The following is a 22,736-nucleotide window of genomic DNA, read 5'->3' as shown; positions in this document are numbered from 1 at the left end:
ACTACAGCAGTGATTGATCCAAACATGAAACATGAACAAAGTGGGTGATGTGGTAGATCTGGCCTTTCTAGAGGCATTTCATCAAGTTCCTCATAAGGTAGGATTAATTCTAAAATTGTAGGCGGCAGGCATTCAAAGTAGTTACACTGTGAAATGATAAATTGATAGAAAAAAGAACAGTTAAAATATATGTCTATAAAACAAAAACATTCTGTTTGCCCTTTTATCGATTTCCCACATCGTCTAAAAAAAATGAAAATGTTCACAATAAAATGAGCGAACTGCACATATATCACCCGAAGTGGGCTCCACAGCCGAAACGTTGTGTTTTCAGCATGGAATAAACCTATTACTTGTTCCTGTGGTGATTTGAGCTTTTCAGGACACTGAAACTGGATAAACGGACGGAGGGTTTTTTCCAGACCAAGACCTAAGTGCAGAAAAGAGTCTTATCAAGGAAACACCGGTGATTAAAGGCCCAGCTGTAACGACACCCAGCAGACACGGGGGTCGCCCAGGTCCAGACAGCTGTGTATCAGTCTTTCGTCACATTACAACATACTGAAATGCGATGGTTAGAGCAGCAGTCCCGTAAACGCGCCCAAAGAGAAAATCCCGTGGACTGGAATTGCTGAGTTTCCTCGTCATGCTGAAACTTTGTATTTTGAAGTACAAAACAAGACATACTATAATGTACAAAATTAAAAAGCTGTGTTCCATTTACAAAAAAATCGCACAACTGCAGTTCCAAATTGAATTCAGATGACAGACCGCAATAGTTAAATACACATACTCGGTATCATGGAATGATGCTTCATCCGAAACGAGGAAAACGCATTTTAAGTGGAATTCTATACAAATGCATACACTGATATGTGCAGACATGTGCTTTAAAAAAAAAGCATATAAGTGAAAGAAAAGCGCTATATAAGTGTAAGGAATTATTATTAATTATAAAAATGTTACTGCTGCCTAGGTTTTAGATATGGGACAGGACGCATCATCTTCACTACCCAAATTCATGCAGAAACACGCCCCACTTGGGCTGCAGCGGAAGTGTGGGTGTGCTTCGGGTCGAGGTCTGCTGTGATTGGACACTAGCTGCCCACAGCCCGAATAGGGCGTGTAACTACACGAATTCGGGTAGGAAACAGAAGTAAACCGGGCAGCACGGCAACTTAAGTTTTTACCAGTCGTATAATCTAAAAGTACTGGATCCACGGTGTTTAAACAGATGCGTTCTGCGAAAAGATATTACACACTTTCACACAGCCGGCCAGAATAAAACAGCGTTGTAGAACAACTGCTATTTGGGTCTGTTTTCACTGGCTGGTAGCGCGAACTCCTCCTTTTCCTGCCGTTTGTGGCGGGAGAAGTGAACTCCCTCTTCAGCCCGGATATCTCTGTGTTACTTATGAGAGGGAACGGGACGGCGATTCTGCGGAGTCACTCCGGGAACGAAGCGGCCCGCAGGTCCATGGACCGCCGGTCGTCCCCGCCGGCCGAGGCCGGGAGTTGGACGAGGACCCGCCTGTCGGTCGAGCAGCTGCGGAGCCTCTTGCTGTGCTGCAGATGGTACAGTAGCCCTCTCCGGTCGCCCTGCTGCACAGGCGCCGCCTGACCTCCTGCTGAAACATGAACAACTTTGTTTCCAGCTCACAGTTAACCTCCCTCGCACTCGCACACCCCCCTCTTGCCTAACAGCCGGCGACAATCCAGTAGTAAAGCTTCTTGGTTCGAGCAAACTTCTTACGTGATCGATTTCTTGTAGGATTTATTAGCGCGTTTTAGTATCGCCCTTTGGCGTAATGTTTAAATCTATAAATACAGCCGATCGAGAGTAAAGGGAACGATTCATACCGTGTGTACCCTTAACTTCAGGATTACATTATCTACGATATGACTGAGACGGTGCGACTGAAGTTAGAGCGCATTTGTCTGTGCTGACGCGGTGCTTTGTGATCTGTCTTGCAGTGAAAACCCCCTCAGCGAGCCCGTGTGTCTTGGGGCTTGTGAACATGTGTTCTGCCGGTGAGTGTCCTGCAGAATGAAAATCCTGCAGCTATTGCAAATCAGCGACTGCAATCAGGCAAGCCTTTTACAGTATCAAAACGGGGATCGTCAAATTGCAGCACAAGAGGAATGACATTGTATTTCGCTCAGCCTGCGATATGAGAGGCAGAGTAATGGCTTAGCATCGTGTTGTACTCATATTAGACGAGAACCTTTGAGCACTTGCTGTTATAGTATGGTGCTGTTAGCAATGCTTACTCAACCTCCTTCGACTCTCCTGATTTGTAATTGGTGAAATATTCAAGGCGGGATCACAGTGGGGGCAGCAGCATGGTGGTGCAGTGGTTAGCATTGCTGTCTCGCCGCACTGGGTTCATTTACGGACCGGCGGTGCAGTCTGTGTGGAGTTTGCATGTCCCCTCCGTTTTCACATGGGTTTCCTCTCACAGTGGTGGGTTGATTGGCTTCTGGAAGAAAATTGGCCCTGCTGCGTGTGTGTTTGTGTGTGTTTGTGTGTGTGTGTCTGTGTGTGTCTGTGCCCTGCGGACCTGTGGACTGGCGTCCTGTCCAGGGTGTACCCTGCCCTGCGCCCTTTCCTTGCTGGGATAGGCCCCTGGCTCCCCCCACGACCCTGAATTGGAAGAAGCTCTTAGCAAATGGATGGATGGGAGCAGACTGGCCAAGACATTTCCGTTCACATGAGGGCCACTCGTCAAGAGGTGTGTGTGTGTGTGTGTCGTTGCAGGACATGCGCTGTCGGGTGTGTGAGCGAGGGCTGCAGCGTGTGTCACACCCCAGTGTGGCTCACAGACCTGCAGATTAACCGGCAGCTGGACAGCATCACGCAGCACGTCCACAAGCTGGAGTCCCTGCTTCACTGCGGAGGCGCAGGTAACTCAGGTACTCTCGTCCTTGTCCGGCCCGCGAGGTGTTACTGTTCAAGGTCTCGGGCTTTAACAGGGCCCATGCAGGACATGTGTTCTTTTCATCTTTGGGATTTTTTGTGCTATTAAAAGGCAACATGCAACAGATGAAGCAGAATAATGGTGCCTCGCCTAACCCTTCATAAATAGTCCACACAGGAGCTCGCTCCGTATCTACATAGTTCTTCTTTTCTTCTGTGGAGTGTTATCTTTGTAGAGCTAATTACTGTAATTATTCTGTGTAATTAGCTCTGGCGTGTATTTGTGCGTTGTGCTCCGGCACAGACAAAGCGGGCCGATTTAACTCCGCGCTGCAGCTGCGCGGGGTCTCCGATGACGGCAGCGCTAATCTCTGGGGTCACCCTCTTTCAGAGCCGGCACCCAGCTGCCATCGACTGCCTGACACCCCGTGTTTTCTCGCGCCCAGCGCAAAGCACTAACCTGCTGTCTAAGCTTTAACACAGGCCAGGCGGACTTGAGCTCCCCAGTTCGTTACCCTTTCCTCTGCGATTTCTGCTGTTGAGCACTTTATAGTTAACTGCAGGTTATTTTTTCTTCACTTAGAACTGGAAGTGTACTTTTATATGCAGTCAAATCTGAACTCGCCAGTGGTTCTCCAGCTTGGATTTAGTTCTGTGGCTCTCCTACCTGCACCAGTGAATGGGGCCACGTGTACCTTCCGTCTAAAACTTGAACTGCGCACAGCCATTCCGCCAGATGTTCCTGCTGCAGATCCCACAATGCCTACAGGAGAGGCAGCATCCATTAGAGGGGCGATGCTATGCTCACACAGCAAGCAGCAGTGCTTGTTGTTGACTCTTCCAGGATAACCTGGTGGAGGTCTGCCCAGCCAGCCACAGTGAAACTGCTTCACTGGTGGCATGCTGCCTGTTGAAGAATCCAGATCAGTACGCTTCTGCACTAAACCTGCATTCTGTAAGAAAACCTTTGCACGTGGAGCCACTCGGAAGCCTCTGTTTTAAGTTTATTTTTATTTTGTGGTTAATGCTGTGCTTTCTGGTTATTTAAAAGAAAAAGCATTAAAAAGCACTGATTGAATTAAAGATTAAAGACCTCGGCGTTCCACTTGCTTAACTTTCTGGATGTCTGCAGAATACACAAAACTGCATCCTCGTTGTGCAGCGCTTTATCTCAATTTAGTTGTTAGTTGAGTGTCTTTCAGTGAGCGACCGCTGGAAAAGCACGTCTTAATCTTGTCTTCTAGCTTCCCCGCAGGCTGGCCCTGCGCCCCGATCCCTCGGGAGGCACAGGAAGAACTTCAGAATCTGGTTCAGCCCGCGGAGCCGCAAGGTCAGGTGCCGGCTGGAGAGGGGAGGGAGCGGAGCCCCAGACGCGCAGGCGGAGGCCTGCTGCCCGGCAGGCTCGGCCGAGGCCTCCGTCTTCGATTTCACTGCCTCTTCCTCGTCCCAGAGCTCGGCTGACGGCAGGAAGAGGAGGCACAGCGGCAGACCCGCACCCCGGGGGAAACTGAAGGGCGGGGTCAGCAAGAGGCAGAGGCTGAAGCGCGTCAACCGGGAGTGGGGCGTCCAGACCGCACGGGGCCCCGGGGCGAAGGAAGTGGAGGAGGAGGAGGACGAGGAAGAGGGACTGGAGGGAAAGCAGGGGACGTCTAAGAAAGCTGTGTCCTTCCTGGCCCCGGATGTGGTCCGCGGTGCTGGAGACCCCGACGAGCCGCGGGCTGGCTCTTCTCAGCGGGAAGGAGCGGGGAGGTCCTCCTTGCGGCCTGCCGTGAGGGAGAGCGCCCGCGTATCCGGCCGGGCTCCACAGACCGGTCAAGACGGGGCGGAGGAGCCCGCTCCGAGCCCGGGCCCGGCGGGAGAGCCGGCGCCGCTTCCGCCGAAGGGGACAGGCTCCGCGGGCGAGGGCGCCCCCGTGAGGCCGAGGCGGGGCTCGCGCTCCAGTGCTCAGGGCTCCCCGAGAACACCCCGGAGGTCCCCCGGCTGCCGAGCCGGCGCCTCCTCTTCCTCGCCACCCGCAGGCCCCTGCGTGCCGCCTGTCTCCAAGAAGGCCAGGGTGGGCCCAGAGTCCGGCGCGGGCGGAGCGGGAGGGGAGGGTGGCAGGGAGCCCGCGCCACACTCGCCAAGGAGGAGGGCGCCGTTGAGACGGGGGTCTTCGGCCTCCCCTGGGCAGGCGGTGCCCCACGGGAGACTGGCAGCGATGAAGAAGAACTTCAAAGGAGAAACCCCCTTGCACTTGGCAGCTATAAAGGTAGGGGGGAACGGACATGATGGCTCTGACTCGCACTGCCCTTTAGGGATGGAAGTGTCCCTGGTGGACACGTGGTCCATGCCGCCTCTGTACATGAGGACCCCGTCACAATTTTCCTCTGCTTCCAGGATCTCTTCCCAGAATTCCTTTCAGCAAACGCAAGCAGGTTTTGATCTAGGGGGCAGGACCCTAAAACGTGTCACGCTCCAGCTCTCTGCTGGGCAGAGTGGAGTCTGCGCTTCATCAGGGTGGTTTTGCATCAGATGGGGGAGTGAAAGCCGTACTGGCACGCGAGGGGAAATCTCCATCTCACTTCTGGAGCAGCATAAACGTAGAAATCAATATTTTCATAATGATGTGGCTGGCTCGTGGTCCTATCAGGCACGGCTGAAGGACTTGCAGGATGTTGTTTGAAATGAAACATGGCACTTGAAAACCTGCCTGGAGAAGGCTTTGTGAATGTTTCTGTCCCGCTTGGTCCATGTGTCTCTTGATAATGACTATAACGGCGTGTTAATGTTGTCGGCACCTGGGTATCTCGTACATTACCTCTCTGCCGCTTCTTGCAGAAGGTTTTTTTAGGCTATTAAAACAAAATGTGCAATAGATGTTATGAAATTTACACACCGGATCATCCAGTTCATGAAGACTGCGGAATAATCTCTCAAACCTTATCACTTGTAGAAAACTCATTTTTATATCCTGACATTTTTCTGTCTCGTTTGCGGTTTTAATGTGCCCATGCCTTTCTCTTGTGATTGATTGTTAAAGTGTACAGTGCCTTGAGATCATGCATAGTAAAATGCTCTATATAAAAGAAATATAATTATTATTAGGTTCGAGCGGGGAGCTACATCAGTCTGCTGGCTAGCAAAGAAACTAGCAAAGTTAATGACACGCTGAAAAGCAGGAAGAAGAAAGACAGTGATTTGGTTGCTGATCCTTCTTCAGTGGGAGAAGGAGTTTGGTTTTCCCTCACATTCAGAGAGGCTCAGCAGCAGAAACACTGGGCCTTTACGTCCTACTCTTCAGCGAGGAATTAACCTCTGCTTGTTCCCATTATTATATATAATGCAATGCAACAGGAGCAAGGCAGGATACACCCTGGACAGGACGCCAGTCCATGACAGGGCTCAGACAGACAGACACTCACACCGGGGACCCATTTTCCCAGAAGCCAACGAATCCACCAGTATGTCTTCGGAAAATATGGGAGGATATAAAATATTCCACACCTAATCCTCCAGTCTGTCTTTTGTGCTGGGGAGCGACGGGTTGCTCTTCAGACTGGGAAGAAAGGAATGAAATAGGCAGCTGATCAGTACAAGAAGACACCAGATATTTAGGCCTGGGCTTCCTTGACCATTGAAGAGTAATATGATATCTCCGTCTGCTCAAACTGAGAATCATCACCACCGTTTCTTACTCAGTGTCTGAAACAGAGCTTGGGCTTTACTTCCAAGCTGTTGGGAAGAGTTCTGCATCCGTAAGAAAACAGTGCAGTTGCATTAGGTAATTTTCATACTGCTCTGAAGCATAAGTCAAATTTAAAATTGATAACGAACACTTTCATTATATATGAAGAAAAGGGTCTCCAATACATTTACAGGGTGCACCCCTGATTAAGAGCTCTTCTGAATTGCCCTTTAATTAGCGTAGCAGTAATTACAGGTTTTCTAATTGCTCATTTAATTCCCTGGAATTACGTTTCTGATAATAGAGTGCTGGGGCGAAGTTTGCTTACCTAGGTTTCCCGTGTCAGCATATTGGCGCAGACCGACAGCTGAAATACATCGGAAGTTGAGCTGAATCAAGTGCTAACCGATAGAAACTGTTAGATGTTAACTCCATGCTGAAAAATGGGGGGAAAAAATAAAAAAGTTTTGGCTGTAGAGTTATTCAGGTGTGAGCGGAAGAGATCTCGGTGTTTCTTCTTTCTGCATCTCTGTGTGAAGTTAACCTCTGCTTGATTGGCGCCAACGCATGCTGATGCGATCCCCTGTTCTTATCTCTTTGATATATATGTCTCGTTACCTGAAACCTAATTCTAGCGGGTTAACTGGTCTTGAGTGCAGTTTGGGAAGAAGAGACCTTCTGGTGTTACACATCAATTAATCCCCTGCGGTCCAAAATACCCTGGTCCTGGAGGCCAGAAAGATTCAGGTTTTCTTTCCTCCTGAGCCCTTAATTGAACTCATTAATTGCTCAATTGGACCAGTTGAAGCCTTTCCTTGTCCTCTAGAAACTGGAGATTTGAAGAGACTTTAAAACCTGACCGGACCAGGGGCAGAATGGACCTGGGACCCTTACAATAGTAGTGTGTTGGGTAGAGGAGAGCTCCGTTAAGAAGTTTCTTTAAGGACCTCTGCCAAGTGTGAAGTGGAGATCGGCGAGTTCTATTTCACAGTTTTTTCTCCTGGTTCCATCCTCTGCCTCTCTAGGGAGATCTGCAGGCTGTCCAGGAGCTGTTGAGTAGTGGGACAGACCCGAACCTGAAGGATCATGCTGGCTGGACTCCCCTGGTGAGTGTCTGTGTCTGGGTGCTCTTCCTGGTGCGGTGAGGTGGCAGCTGTGTCTTAGTGTGTTGAACGGAGCCAGTTTGTTCAGTGTGAATGTCCTGATTCTGTCTTTCGGTTTAAACCATTGGGGTCCCCTACCTGTCCTGTCTGGCACAACAACCCTCTAGAAAGGAGTGCAGTGCTCCAGAAATGGATCTGCTGATACATACTGTGACCTTTGTTACATAAAGGATACATAAATAGTGCATTCAATTCAGCAAAGATTTCTAAGTGGAGAATTTAGCAGTGCACAGTGTCTCGTTGAATGTTTTGTCTTGTTAAGGCTCTTTTCCTTTAATCGTGATCCAGCCTACCCTGTGTCCGAAAAAGAACCCTAATACAGTGTCGTATGATATCCTTGATGCTGCAGCACGAGGCCTGTAACCACGGACACCTGCCTGTAGTGGAGGTGCTGCTGCAGCAGGGGGCGCTGTTGAACACACCGGGGTACCAGAACGACTCGCCGCTGCACGACGCGGTCAGGAACGGCCACATGCACGTCGTCGGGCTGCTGCTGGAACACGGCGCCTCAAAGGATGTGGTGTGAGTCTCCCCTTGACCCCTGTCCAGCCCTCTCAAATGAAGCCATGCTTGCTTTCCTCCTGGGTCCAGGGTTTTGTGAAGTGGCAGACTTTTGTTCTTGTGCGGCCTAAGTGTTAAACTCTGGCACAGTTAGGAGATTGAGGGAGAGGCTGTCAGGCTGTGTGTTGGGCCCCTCACACCGTGTGCTGATGGACAAAGAGCTGCAGGCTGCCGGACACTTCGACTGCAGGGATCGTCACAGTCCAGTGGTGATAGATGTTTAAATAGAAAGGCAGGAGGATATATAATCACTTTGGAAAGATGGATGCAGGTTTTGCAGATAGCGAGATGGATGAACGTTAATTAAATCTGATGGATAAAATACACAGAGAAATGCAGAGACATCTGTAGCCTGGGGGAGGTGAATAGATCAGGATGTTTTCTTCTTCTTTTTCTGGGGAAGATACAGGATTTAATTAAACTGATTTAACCATCAGGTTGCCATCCTTCTGCCTCTGGAAAGGCTTGCAGTGCTCTTTAGCTTATGGAAAGAGATGACAGGTTTCCAAAGGCTGACTTTTAGAACCTTTTAGCAGCAGTGTGGATTAGTGGTTAAGGTTGCGGACTTGTAATAGGAAGGCTGTGGGTTCAAATAAGATGTGAAGCACTGTTGTGTGACAAGAGCGAAGCTCTTCACTCAGATTGCTAGGGTTCACGCCCTGCTGTGTGAACTGTCTCCCAGTTCGGCATTGTGAATGAGAATTTGTTCTCCAATTATTTACCTAGTTAAATGAACAATTAAATAAAAAGTTTGCAGTATTCAAAAGACAAATGCGGCTCTCGAAAGACAAATGAAAACAAATTCTCTGTGTAAGCGAATCGGCTCTTGGTCAGCAATGCTAGCTAAGCATTGACTGGAGGGGCTAAGCTGCAAATTGCAAAAAAAATTAAGGGTGTAATCTCTTTTTAATTTCCTAAATCTTTACACTGTTCCATTCTGCAAGTCTCATACTGTACAGATATGTACGGTGCAGTGCTCTCAACTAGCTGTTTATTCTGTTTTTTAATCGGATGTAATTTTCAATACTGGGATGTTGTGTTATGCTATTGAGAAATTACGCATTTGAGACTGCAGACTGTGTTTGGAATCCTGCCTGGAAGTGGTCTGAGACTGCAGAAAGACAGTCCCGTGGCTGCTGTGCTTGTCTGGGAGCCCTCATGGTGCGTGCACAAGGGCAGGGGTTCCCAGTCCTGGTCTTACAGGGCCACACACTGGGATTTGTTCCAGCTGAGCTCTCACTGAGAGACTCGGTTATACAGCTGAACCCCTAGACTTCACAATAGGATTCACTGGAACTGTTTGAACATGTCAGAGGTCAACTATTAACTGTTTTAGCTGTTGCCTTTCACAAAAAAAAAAATCAGTCTTTTTAAGATGGGGTGGAAAAAAAACATTTTCAAATGTTCCAATCAAGCTCCTTGGGAAAGCAATTAGGGCTTTGAGTAATGAAGCGGGGCTGGCGGGAGAACCAGCAGGTGTGTGGTTCTCCAGGACCAGGACTGGGAGCCTTGTCCAGCAGAGCTCCGGGACTTTGCAGCTGGTGGATTGAAACTGACCCAGCCCCTCCCTTTCACTTTCAGCAACAAAAACAACTGTCGCGCTGTCTACTGCCACGTTTTGAAGAGATCTTTGAAGACGTTCTTCATCTCCTGTGTTTTCTATTGGCATGTGCTGATTCCTCCTATTGTGAGTCAGCTTGGGTTTGTGCCGTCTGCACAGGGGGAAGGACAGCCGTGCACCAAGCACCCTGTCGGGAGTCTGGCCTTCGTGTGCAGGCTATGTCGGCAGGAGGGGGCGCTGCCCTCGTTGTTGGTGTGCAGGACGCTCACAGCGCGAGCTCCGCTGGTGCTCGGCGGATTGCGTTGCGGGGTTTGGGCTGTCTCGGCCCCAGTCGCCCGATGGCCTGTTTCAGCCTCACCCAGACTCTCTTATCTCAACCCTTCTGTTGACTTGTTGAGCCTCTCGGAGCCCACCTTTTCTTCAGCTTCCCCCCCCCTCCAGTTCCATCCCTTCAGCAGAATGCACTTCGGAAGCAAGAGGCAGTTTTGTAACTGCAGAGGCTCTGAATCCTTGATGTCTTGGTCAAGTATGACCCCTCCATCCATTTTCTAATGGCTTCAGCCAATTTAGGGTCCCAGGGTTCTGTGAAAATGGACACATTTACCCTATTTATTCAGCTTAGTCCATTTCTTGCCTCTTCTGTCCTTTTAAGATGTTCCTCAGGTCCAGCACTTGTGAGGGGTGCTTCCTGTGGTCCAGATGTTGTTTTCCACCCTGGAAGTGGCTGTACTTTTGGTCTGTCGGGGGCTGTCTTGCCACAAAGGGCTGTGGGATTCTTTACTGAAGGGATGTTGACGTTGCCGATGGACACTGGTGCACAGCGCTCCAGAAGTGAATGGATTCAGGAGTACAAATTTGCCCTACGGCCATCACATGTGTGGTAACTGTGTAGTAACCAAGGCATGACGGCATCAGCATTGCAAACCAGAGAACAGGCTGTTATCGGGCCCGATTTCGCTCCAGCGAGCTCGCTGAATTTCGAGAAGCACAAGCAAATACTGGCTGTTTTGTATCTTAAAGCTTAGTTGCGCAATTCAGGAATGGCAGTAGTTTCAGACTAGTTCCTGCAGGACACTACTGACGTTTATTATTTTCCCTTATGGAAACCTAGTGTCGCAATGAAGCGCTGGCGCGTTTAAGGAAGGGTTTTTAATTATAGTTTTTACCAGAGAGATGTTTTTTTGGTCTTTCCTAGCAAAAGGCCGGTTGCATATTCCACATGACCCCACTGCGCACTGTGGCCAAGATTAAAGGAGAAATGATAGTGTTTCTGCAAAAAAGCCAGGCAGCAAAAATCTGTCTGAAAACAGGTTACCTGGCAACTCCCACCAGCACTTAATGGTAGGAAAAGGAGTTTTATTTATTTACTTCTTTTCCCTCTGGAATTGTCTCCAAAGCCAGACGCTGCTGAATAAATATCGTTTACTTTTTCTGTATTGTGGGCATGTTCTTTTTTTCAAACACATTAATAATTGGAACCACGCAGCTCTATTTTTCTTTTTTCTCCTCTTAAACAGAAGCAATACATTTCCTCCGCTGGTGCTGGTGGGGGGGGGGGGAGGCTTCATGAATCCAAATTAAATATTTTATGGACCAGTGGACCTATTAATTGTCCCCCAGGTTTTATCGCGGTGCAGACGTTTAATCTCCTGAACCAAACCTATTTTTCTTTGCTTCTTTTTAATTAATCGCTTGATATGGTCCCGGCGTCACCCTTCATTTCACACAGGGCCCAGCCGCGTGGCGCGCTCCCCAACGAGTCCTCGCCGCCCGCCATCAATCTCCGGCTCGCCATGGCCCTGCAGGGAGCGGCAGGGGGCAGAGTGCAGGGGGCAGAGAGCTCGAGCAGCAGGGGGCAGGGGGCAGAGAGCTCGAGCAGCAGGGGGCAGGGGGCAGAGAGCTCGAGCAGCAGGGGGCAGGGGGCAGGGGGCAGCGAGCTCGAGCAGCAGGGGGCAGGGGGCAGGGGGCAGGGGGCAGGGGGCAGGGGGCAGAGAGCTGGTTGCAGCAGATAGCAGGGCACTGGGGGCAGAGTACAGCGTGCAGAGAGCTTGAGCAACAGAGAGCAGGGTGCTTGGAGCAGAGCTTATAGCAGCAGAAAGCAGGGCGCAGGGTGCGAGGAACAGAGAGCTGGTGGCAGCAGATAGCAGGGTGCTGGGGGCAGGGGGCAGAGAGCTGATAGCTGCGGAGAACAGTGCAGGGTGATGGGAGCATGCTGTGTGTCATGGTTGGCAAACCTCATGTTTTAAATAACTCAGGATCTAAAGCTCTGGGTGTGCTGCACATTGGAATTGCAAAGGGTCTGCCGAGGGGGACACACTTCACATATAGCCATCAAGTCATTTTTTGTTTTGCTATTACTGAATCACTAAGTGTGAATTCAGGAACTCCCATTTTGCTTCACCAGTTAAGGCGCATGCTCAGAGGCGGGGTTCAGTCCTCTAGTCCAGACAGAGCTGCTCTGAGCCTGACCTTGTCATTCAGTGACTTGCAAGTGGGATTCCTCCAGTGGGGATTTGCCAGCTGTGCCAGCCACATCTGGATCACCTGGCCAAACAGGTGAATGTGGATCTGTGAAGGTTTTTCTCTGGCTTACTGCACAACAGCTATTTCTGCAACTTTGCTGAACACGAGGTTTCCTACCCAGGTCCTGAAAGGCCTTGGTGCAGCAGGTTTTATGGGAAACCATTAAATCACCAATTACTAAAGACTTGGAACTGTTTCCTCTTGGTCACTTAAGCACATGTCTTACAAAATGAAGTCAAGTACAGATCATCTGGGACAAGAATCTGAGTGCCCTTCTGCCCTCAAAGACCAGAGGTCTTCTGTTAATGATGTTTGCTTCATCAATAACTTACTAGTGATCCCAACCTTTAGACACAGGTGCCCTGTAAGACTGGGGCTTTTCAGGACCAGGATTAGAGACCTTGGCTTAGAGTGTTAATAATAATAATAAACTGTATTTTACATCGCGCCTCAAAACAGCTTCTCAAAGCACTTTGCGGAGGAGATAACAGAATTAGAACAATTAAAGCAAGGGTGTAGGTGGGCCAACGTACAGTAGATATCAGTTAAATAAAAGCCTTTCTGAAGAAGAAGGTTTTGAGTCTGGATTTGAATGAGCTCAGGGGATGTGACTCCCTGCTGTCCTTGAGGATAGAATTCAAGGGCTTAGGGGCACAACAAGAGAAGGCTCTGGCACCCATTGCATGTACAGTAGACAAACTTTGGGGACAAACAGTAGACCAGAGTCAGACAAATAAAGGCTGTGAGGTGGGGAGTAGGGCGATAGTAAGTCAGACAAGTACTGAGGTGCCATGCCATGCAGAGCCTTGTAGGTGAGCAAGAGGATTTCGAAGTCAACTCGAAACCTGAACGGAAGCCAGTGCGAGGACTCCAGGATAGGAGTAATGTGATCACTTGCGCTAGACCTGATCAGGATTCTGGCTGCTGAATTCTGGGCATACTGAAGTTGGTCACTATGGATTTAGGTTTTCATGTCATAGATGCAATTAGAGAGTGCAGAAACTGCCACTTTAGTGTCAGGTTTAGTATGGATGTAGATGCGAGAATCATCTGCGTAGAAATGACAATTCAGACCATGTGATCTTAAGAGTTAACCAAGAAGGAACATGTAAATGCTGAATAGAATGGGGGCCCATTACTGAGCACTGTGGAACTGAAAACCCCAAAAGACACATAACATTGGCAATCACTAAGGTAAGAGTTGAACCTTTTATGAACAATGTCAGAAACTCCAGTCTCAAGATGCAGAAGATGTTGTAATTAACAGTGTCAAAAGCAGCACTGAGGTCTAGGGGTATAAGGATAGAAAGACGGTCATTACTAACTTTAACAAGGGCAGTTTCTGTGCTGTGTAGTTGACTGGAAGGGTTCAAAGAGGTTATTTGCAATAAGATGCTTATTTAATTGAATTGCAAAGAGGTAAGGTTGGATATAGGGCGAAAATTGTCAGCGAAATCTCTCTGCCAGTGAGAGCTAACAGAGTGCTAGAAAAAAAAGGTAATAGTGCCACATAGTTGCCAATTGCGATTTTTGTAAAACAAAAGTGTGATTGAGCTTTAAGATGCATTTTGCCAGACTCTGTCAGAGCTGGTGACATACTGTTAGCCATCCCGCTGAATTTACTTCTCAAACCGTTTCATTTTACATGTCATTAAAGTGCTGTTTATGCAGCACCTCATTTCAGGTGCTGTTTTCAGCTGCAGCTGTCCAGTAAATCTACAGTGTAGGAAGGGAAGAAATTCGTCTGCGGGTTGTGCTTCGCAGTCATTGTTTTTAAGGGATTTAAAACGCCTCTTCTGACACTGGAGCCTGGCTGTTTAGCAGGCGAGAGGCTGGGGTGTATCAATGTGTGGTAGCTTGGTTTTTCAGCCGATGATGTGTACAGCAGGCATTGTGTTGTTTTTTTTTTAGTTTGTTCAGTAAAGCTCTGGAACAGTAGGCTGCAAAACGAAAGCAGTAGATTAGCTAGGAGCGTGGTTATAGATTCGGTCCGTAGCTGCACCTGGACATCCAGCAGAAAGCAGCTTTTTTTTCTCCTGTCTTTTGGCAAGCAGTCAAATGAGCTGAAAGTAATTTGCCTCCATGGCCTGAGCCAGCTACTGCACGGCGCTGAGGAATGGGAACTCGACAGCCAGGGTCGACAATGACCAGGGTCCTGGGGGTCAGGGGAGGTTAGCCAGCGAGAGCAGAGCAGAGTGCCTGCTTTTAAGCTCACGTCATGTGTGAAAGCAGAGCCTGCTTCTGTCTGCTGCAAGTGGGGACAGACCCAGGGCCTGGGGGGGCTGCGGTGCGCCATGGAACCTCAGCTTAAAGACGGTTTCTTATTGATCCTTGATCGGGTATTGGGTTCGGCTGCAGATCATTTAAAACGAAAATGAGAACGGGCTTCAGCCATCTGGGACTAGGGATGAACAGTCCTGAATAAGCGGAACAGATTGCCTTCTGAATTGGCCAAGAACCTATGTTTGTCTTCCAAGCCTTTAAAAGATGATGCTTGAAGGGTGACCTGCAGTATAAAACCTGCTGGATTGTGGAAGTGCAGGTCCAGGAAAAAGAGGAGAAGGCAGTGGTTTACAAAGCAGCCACTTTGTTTCATTTTCTTCTTGTTTCTTGCAGTTTAGTGTGCTTATATCCTATGTCTTGCATACTTTTGTGATAGCAGAGAATATACCTGTACTGTACAAAATTGTATGTAAAGTCACTGTAACGCAGCTGAAATAGCATGTTCGTCAGAGAGGGAGGCTGTATAAGGAGAGGAAAGTCATTCTCAATCCTTGTTTCAGCGGGCAGTCAGTTGGGAGCAGTGTGTTTTTGTCTTATATCAGTGAGGTACAGCAGGATCAGGGCTCACAGGCAACCGGCTTTTCTCATTCCTCCCGGGGCTGATTAGGATTTGATCTGCGGAGAACGTGTTAGAAAAAAACTCCGTCTCCGTTCAGTTTTTATTTGCTTTAGTGTCCTTCCCGATGGAGTGCCGCAGGGCGCTTTCACAAACTGTTAACTGGTCTGTGTGCTTCAGGGGCTTTTCCAGATGGAACGTTTCAGAGCAACTGGGCAGGAGAGGTCTCGGGGAGAGAGGGGGACCGCGAGGGTAGGAGAGCAGAGCTGCTGCAGGGTCACGATAAGCAGGAGATCCTCCTCAGTCGGAGCCCTGACTGAGTTCATTGCTGTTGGGTCCGTGAGCTGTGTGCTCGTCTGTGCGAACTCTCTATCGTGCGCTCTTAGCTATGGGAGTACGGGAGAGGAAGTAATAAATGTCTTTATTGGGCCAGGAGTATTAAACTAAAATGAGGCGTTGGATTAAGAAATGAGTCGTGGGTTGGGAAAGGCGGTGTGACGGTGTGCGGTGAGCGTTTGCTTGAGAAAAGGCGCACGGTACTGTTGAGAGCCTCTCGCACCCTGTCGGTTCATCCTCCTCGCTAACAAGTTCCAGGGTGATTTTTAAAGAACAGGAGAACAGTGGCAAATGAGAGGAGGCCTTTCAGTTCACTCACCTCTCTTCTGAAAACTTCTGAAACTTGCTGTAACTACTAAAATGTCCTATTTCTAGAAGGAAGCCAAGGTATTCTTCCAAAGCCTTTTTCTCTGTGCGTGTGCGTGTGTGTGCGCTTTTGTGTGTTTTTTTTCTCCAAGGAGAAAGTTAAGTTTAAAGTTGCAAATGCCCCAGTAGAGGAGCTGATTTTTTGTTTTAGCGCAAAGCTTTGCAAGTTGCCCGTGTGGATCAGGCCTGCGTGTGTGTCGCTGCTGCAGGAATATCTTCGGACTGCGGCCTGCCGATTACGCCGAGACGCCCGAGATGAAGGCCCTCCTGCAGGCAACTCCCCAGGGGACCCCAACCCCGCTGCAGAGCCCCAAAACCAGTTTGAGCAAGGTAAGGCATGGGCCAGGCAGAATCAGACAGAGGGTGCTCGTTTCTGATGCTACCCCCTGTCACAGCGTAAAGCTTTGATATTGCAACCGACAATGATAGTAAGAAGAAGCTTGATGTTGTCAAGTGCCTTTTATCATTCACAAAACGGCTACTTGTTTCATGAGTCTAATTAAAGCAGTTGTATTCAGTTAAAGCTTTTATAAGACAGCATGGGCAAAGACAGAGGGTTGCCAGGGCTTGAAGGTGGTGTTGTACGTCCCTGTGCTTTGTTCCAGGTTCGAGGATTTGGGGCCGTGACGGTGCTGGGCAGTAAGCTGACCAAGCCCCAGCTGGCACAGCTCTCCAGGCTGGGCAGAGTCCTGGGAGTTGGGCAGGCAGAGAGCTTCACCAGCGCGGGTAGGACTTCGCAGGGGCTGGACTGCGCAGCGGGCTGTTTCTAACCGGGCCTGGTCTAGAGCTCCTGGTTCCACCGTGTTTATTTGAGATCATCACCTCTCCCACTGCAATCTCTGGATTAGCAGGGAATGCTATATATCTGCCATATTCTCCTTCTCATAGGTGAAATCTAGAAAGAGAACCAAACAGTAGAGTTAAAGTTCTGTGGAAACCTGTAGAATCTGGTGTTAATTGTATTAATGTAGGGTGCTTATCAATTTAGGAGGCCGATTCAAACAGCTGCGTATTGAAAACTGTCAGTGGGAGAGTGAAGATTGCTTTTTGACAATGGCAGCGCACACCAGAGGTGGTTTCCCCAGGATTAAACTCGGGAAGTGCATGATTCACCCTCTCATGGGCTCCCTGGTGTGTGCGGCCACTGGCCACAAGGTTCTGTTCCTCTTGGCTGTTTGTACGTGAACTGCTGTCACATTCCCCCCCAGTGCTAGGTTTTCACTACACAGTCGTTGTTGGAGGTGTCTTTCTGAGCGACCAATACATCTGTCCAGTGGGGTCGCACGCCACACTTATTCTAAAAAGTGCCTTGTTTTTTCCCTCTGCCCCTCAGTGACCCATGTTGTGGTCGCGGACGGCCCAATGCCCACCACTCTGAGCTGCCTGCTGGCTGTGCTGAATGGCTGTTGGATCCTGAAATTTCAGTGTGAGTATCTGCAATGACTCCGCTGGCGGTAACCGGTTAGTATAAGATCACTTATACACTTTCTTGTATTAGGAATTTGTCTTTTTTTGCGTACGCCAACTTGCTCTCCATGAGACACACAGACAGGGAGAGAAGCTCTGGGGTCAGAGCGCAGGTCAGCCATTTTTACAGCGCCTCTGGAGCAGTTGGGGTGAAGGGCCTTGCTCAGGGGCCCAACGGAGTAGGATTCCTCTTCCAGCCGTGGGATACGAACCGGCAACCTTCCAGCCAGAGGTGCAGATCCTGAGCCACAGAGCCACCGCACCGTCCCATCGGACCAAAGAATTCCCATCCAATTATAGGAGCCTCGAGCCTTTATCCCGCCTTCAGCATTTACTCACACTATATATCTTGAGTATATATAGTCCGCTCTGGGGCCCTGGGTTCAATTCCTGTGTGGAGTTGGTACCTTCTCCCCCTGTTGGCGTGGGTTTCCTCCGGGTGCTCCCACAGTCCATAAACATGCTGATAGGTTAACGGGCTTCAGGGAAGTTTGGCCCTGGTGTGAGTGTGTGTGTTTGTGTCTGCCCTGCGATTGTGGTGTCCCATCCAGTATCTCGCTTTGCGCCCGTTTCTTGCCGGCATAGGCTCTGCCTCTGACCCTGAATCGGATGAAGCGACTAGAAAATGGACGGATGTATATATTGGGGGCAAAAAAACTCAGCCAAAGGGGGAAGGAAAAGACGGTGCCACTGGGTAAATCCTGCAGCACTGGGCGGTGTTGCGTTTGTACAGCTCGGTGACTGTATCTCCCAGCACAGTCAATGACTGTGTCGAAACCATGATGGGCCTTCACGAGATTAATAAATACCCCCATTAGAAGGCATTTTGTTTTCATTCCTTTACTGGCTAATTTTTTTAAATGCATTTCCTTTATGCGCAGGTGTATACTTGCCTTATTCATCTTTCAAACTTAGTTTCTCCCCGAATTCTGTGCAGTACAGATTGTGTTGTGACACCCCGATGAGCCCTTCACAACAAGTGCTGAGTGCTGTGTTTGCAAAGCAAGTTTTAAATTCGCTTTGCCAGAGTAATTTCCAGGGTTTTGCATCACTGCCCCAGAGCAGACACTATGAGCACTGAATGAATGCCCAACACCCATCAGGGGACTGCGTTGCTGTTTTTACAAATGTAATTAACAGATGTGTTAATTAAGCCTTATTGTTGCACTAATGAGCAGTTATATCATTCAGGAAGAAATAAGTAATCTGGTTGTATGCAGGTATTGCTGTCTTCTCGCTGAGCCTTTGAAGGCTTTTTAAAATGCAGGTTCCGCTGAGTGGTAATTAAAAAAAATGGTAGTAATTACAGTTAATGACTTCTGTAGAAGCACAGGTGTAGATAGGATGTTTATAGAAGATAATGCAGAAGTAGGAAGGGCTTTGATCATTTCTCAGAAAGAATGGAAATCCAGACAACGGTATGAGTGATGTACTGTGCCAGAAAATCTTGCAGAGATGGAACTAATACTGTGTGGTCCTGGGAGGTGCAGGGAACATCTGTACACAGGATGGGCCGCCTCCTGAGAACCAGATCGAGCTCAGACCCTACTTGTCCATGCTCAGAGCTGTGTTTTCACAGCAGCCCATAGGCATGCGGTATCACAGGAAAGAGCCACAGAAGCATAGAACAATGCAGTGTCACAGGAAAAGACATCTCTGAACAGGTTAAATACCTTGGATCATGCATTGACAGAAATGGCCCCCAGTAATAACAGGGGCTAATTTCTGTTTTCTTAAGAGGGCGCCAGCGGATATTTGTGGTGCTGCGCGTGCTCAGAGCTGTGTTTCCTCTGTGCAGGGGTGGAGCACTCTCTCAAGGCTGGTACCCTTGTCCCGGAGAGCGACTATGAAGTAGGAGAGGGGGCCCAGCGCAGCCGTGTGAACAGAGAGAACATGGTAACGTATGAATATAGTCTGCGCAACGCAACACTCGGGCCGTTTCTTACTGGAGAATCTCGAAACCATAAAGATGTCTCTGCGGCTTCGGTTTTAGTTGCGTAACGGGGCGATGTTGACGGAGGTGGGACACAGCTCTGCGGTGTTGTTCTCACGCTGCGAGAGTCACGCAGTGGTGTCTTAAATCCTTAGAAACCGGCGAAGCATACAGCCATAAATTACTTCTTTTGTTCAGTGTAGGAAAAAAAAAGAGCAAAAGCTGAATTATTGCAGAGTTGGTTTTGTTAGGCCAACCTTCAGAGGCATTCTGCTTTGCGGTATTGAATATTTTGCAGCGTACGCATTTATTTCTGGAATTCCCTGTAAGTCGTGGTCCTGGCTCTGGTAGACGCAAGCGCAGGCTGCAGGAAGAGCAGAGGACGCTGCACAATTCCAGCAGTTTGTGCTCGTCCACAAACCTGAATCTGCGCGCGAGTCCCAAGATTCAGAAACCCATCCTCAGGCTGCCCGCGATGAACAGGGCCAGGCCCAGCACCGTTTCATCTGCCTAGTCCGCTCTGCAGGGGAGGGCTCTCCTGCGGGATGTAGGCGTGTACAGGGGGTCGCAGCGAAGTCAGCTGAGGTGGTTCAGGGTTTGGCATTCCACTCACAAGGAATCGGATCCTTCAAGCATTTGCTGTCATTCTGGATTTGCAAGGGTTGTTTTTTTTTTACAGAAGCTCCACACAGAAACATCATAATAATAATTCCTTCCACTTCTATAGCGCTGTTCTAGACACTCTGGACACTTTACAGTGATGAGGACTCCCCTCCACACCCACCAGTGTGCAGCCGGAGTGCACCAGTACGCTCCCCACACACCAGCTCTCAGTGGGGAGGAGAGCAGAGTGATGAAGCCAGTTCAGAGATGGGGATTATAAGATTTAGATACATTTACATGTATCTTAGATAGATTATAGACAGATATTATATTATATTATATTATAGATTATAGACAGATTATATATATTATATTATAGATTATAGACAGATATTATATTATATATATATTATATATTTTGGATAATTAGATGGATTAGATTAGATAGATACATTTCTGGAACACTTGCGTGCGGTCGGGCTTCGCGTTCCGGAGATGGGCCCGCGCGAGGGTCCCAGAGGTGCTCACGGAACCCGTGTCCCCGCAGCTCCCCCGGCTCTTCGACGGCTGCTTCTTCTTCCTGCGCGGCTCGTTCCGGCGGCCCCCCAGGGAGGAGCTGCTGCGGCTGGCGAGGGAGGGCGGCGGCCGGGTGCTCCTGCGGCAGCCCAAGCCCGACAGCGACGTGACGCAGACCGTCGACGCGGCCGCCTACCACGCGCCGCCGGGCTCGGACCAGCGCTCCTGCACGCAGTACGTGCTGTACGACCGCGGCTCGGCCTACCGCCCCCCGCGCGTCCGCCTGGGCAAGGTCTGGTCCGCCCCCTCCGCCTGGCTCCTGGACTGCATCGCGGCCTTCCGGCTCCTCCCCGTGCCCGAGCCCGAGCCCCAGCCCCCGGGCTCTCTGCGCGCGCCGAGCTGAGGTTTCCCGACGGCACACCACACCCGGGACGTGCATGAGAAAATCATGCCTCATCCGGGTCCATCAACGTGGATTTAAGATAAATTATTTGTGGGGAAGGTTTTGTTTTTCCCGCCATTTCTTTGCCTCCGAATGCCTGCTTTTACTGCCTGCAACTGTACAAGAGCTGTGAATATATCTGTACATATCTTCGATATCTTTCTCTTTTTATATTAATGACTCAGCAGCTGTCATGAAGAGGGTGTTCCAGTATATACATTCACACACTAAGAGAAGATGTTAAATGTAGCAAGTGTTCTTAAGTGAATTTTTACTGTTGTTAAATATTTATGTTTACCTGTCAGTTAATCAAAGCTAAACAGCATCAACGAATGTCATGTCTTTTTCTGCAGTGATATATTCTAAAATAAATCATGCAGCGTCAGTTGTTTGGTTTTGGAGTTTTTTTCCCCACTCTTGAAAGCGGCGGTGTTTCAGCCCGCAGTTTGCTTTAGAAGAATAAAGCCCGAGTTTGGTTTTTTTTTTCCGGAGAGGAAAAGCCGAGAATCCCGTGCTTCTGGGTTCACAAGCCACGCGCTCATTGCAGTCAGTCACAGAGCGGGACCGCTTTGCACCAGAACAGCAGGAAGGCATGCGTTTGGGGCACAATGAAGAGCCAAGAAAAAGAAAAGAAGACTGAACCAATTACACCCGCCTGTCAGGAAGCAAGCGGATTTTGTAAGAAACCCGGACAAGTGTGCTTGTTTTTTAGTAGAAGGTCTGAAGAATCCTGCAATTTACTGGCCTCTCGTCCCCAGGGGTGCTGTCTGGCTGCGTCCCAGGAAGAGCCTTTCGATAGGATGAGATGGCAAGCCCCTAATTGCTATCGATTGTGGCTCTCTGCTTTAAATTGGTTCCCCATTCTGCCCCCCAAAGATGGTAAAGGCAATTAATGGGACTGGCAATTTAAAAGTTGTGATTAATTAGAAGTCTTAAGGCGTGGGGTGGGAGGAGGGGGAGAACAAAAGTCTGGTCTTCACCATCTGCTTGGACCAAGTTAAAACAATTGTTCTCTTCCTTTGCTTTGTTTGTCTGTTTTTTCCCTGTTGTTGAAAAGTCTCATCTGATTTTGCTCGAAAACAAAGCTTGTTACAGTACTTCTGGGAAATTATGCATTTGCTAATTTATGCTGTACATCCATCTACAGAATCTTCCTACTCCGTTGAAGGAGGATTTAAAAAATAATTCAGGTTGTCCTTTGCAGAAAAACATCCGACTTCCATGCTCCCTTCTGTAGAGCTTTGGAAGTGCTCCACTGGGATCAGTGGTGATGGAGTCAGGCCCAGTTGCTGGTGAGAATTCCTTAGGCCTCTAGACTTCAGGAACAAACTGCTCAATCCTATTGTTAAAAACTACACGTTACGTGTTAAGTCATCAGGACAATTCTGCTTTCCCCATTCAGAGCCCAGAGCGTGCTGTGTTGTGCTCTGATCTGCGCCAGGGTCTGGGGTTTCAGTGTAATACAGCAATCTGGGCCTATCTAGCCCTCATGTAAGAAGTGAGTTTACCTTGTGCGTGGAGGAAAGCAGAAAGCCAACACATGCTTGCACCGACATGTGGTGTAACTAGCTGCTTTAAAAAACAAACATGCACAACGGGTTTTGCTGAATAACACGTTTTTTTTTCTATTTAACAAAATAGTTTTTCTTATACACAATTCCTTCACCTTTTCCGAGTACACATTGCACGGGTCGTACATATTTACATATTGTATATGTAGATTTTCTTTAATTACAGAAGTTGATTGTTTAACAGTATTTTTTTAGCTCGTTTCCAGGCACACATTTTGTAACAGGATCTTAAAAAAATGAACAATCGTCGATAGCCAACAGCTACAGTAAGCTG

General features: G+C 48.8%; 1 protein-coding gene across 1 annotated transcript; it reads left to right on the top strand.

Moving 5' to 3' along the window:
- Nucleotides 1–1,348: 1,348 nt before the first annotated feature.
- bard1 (BRCA1 associated RING domain 1) lies at nt 1,349–21,276 on the top strand. The gene is made up of 11 exons (XM_088930691.1): nt 1,349–1,575; nt 1,975–2,031; nt 2,759–2,904; nt 4,162–5,165; nt 7,607–7,687; nt 8,094–8,266; nt 16,140–16,260; nt 16,536–16,656; nt 17,264–17,356; nt 19,196–19,293; nt 20,481–21,276. The coding sequence occupies exons 1-11, from the start codon at nt 1,415–1,417 to the stop codon at nt 20,850–20,852; spliced, it is 2,427 nt and encodes an 808-aa protein (XP_088786817.1). The 5' UTR covers nt 1,349–1,414; the 3' UTR covers nt 20,853–21,276.
- The last annotated feature ends 1,460 nt before the right edge of the window (nt 21,277–22,736 follow it).

The sequence above is a fragment of the Atractosteus spatula genome, chromosome 13 (genome assembly GCF_055471065.1).
Source record: "Atractosteus spatula isolate fAtrSpa1 chromosome 13, fAtrSpa1.hap1, whole genome shotgun sequence".
NCBI lineage: Eukaryota > Metazoa > Chordata > Actinopteri > Semionotiformes > Lepisosteidae > Atractosteus > Atractosteus spatula.
This window is presented reverse-complemented; position numbering and strand designations above follow the sequence as displayed.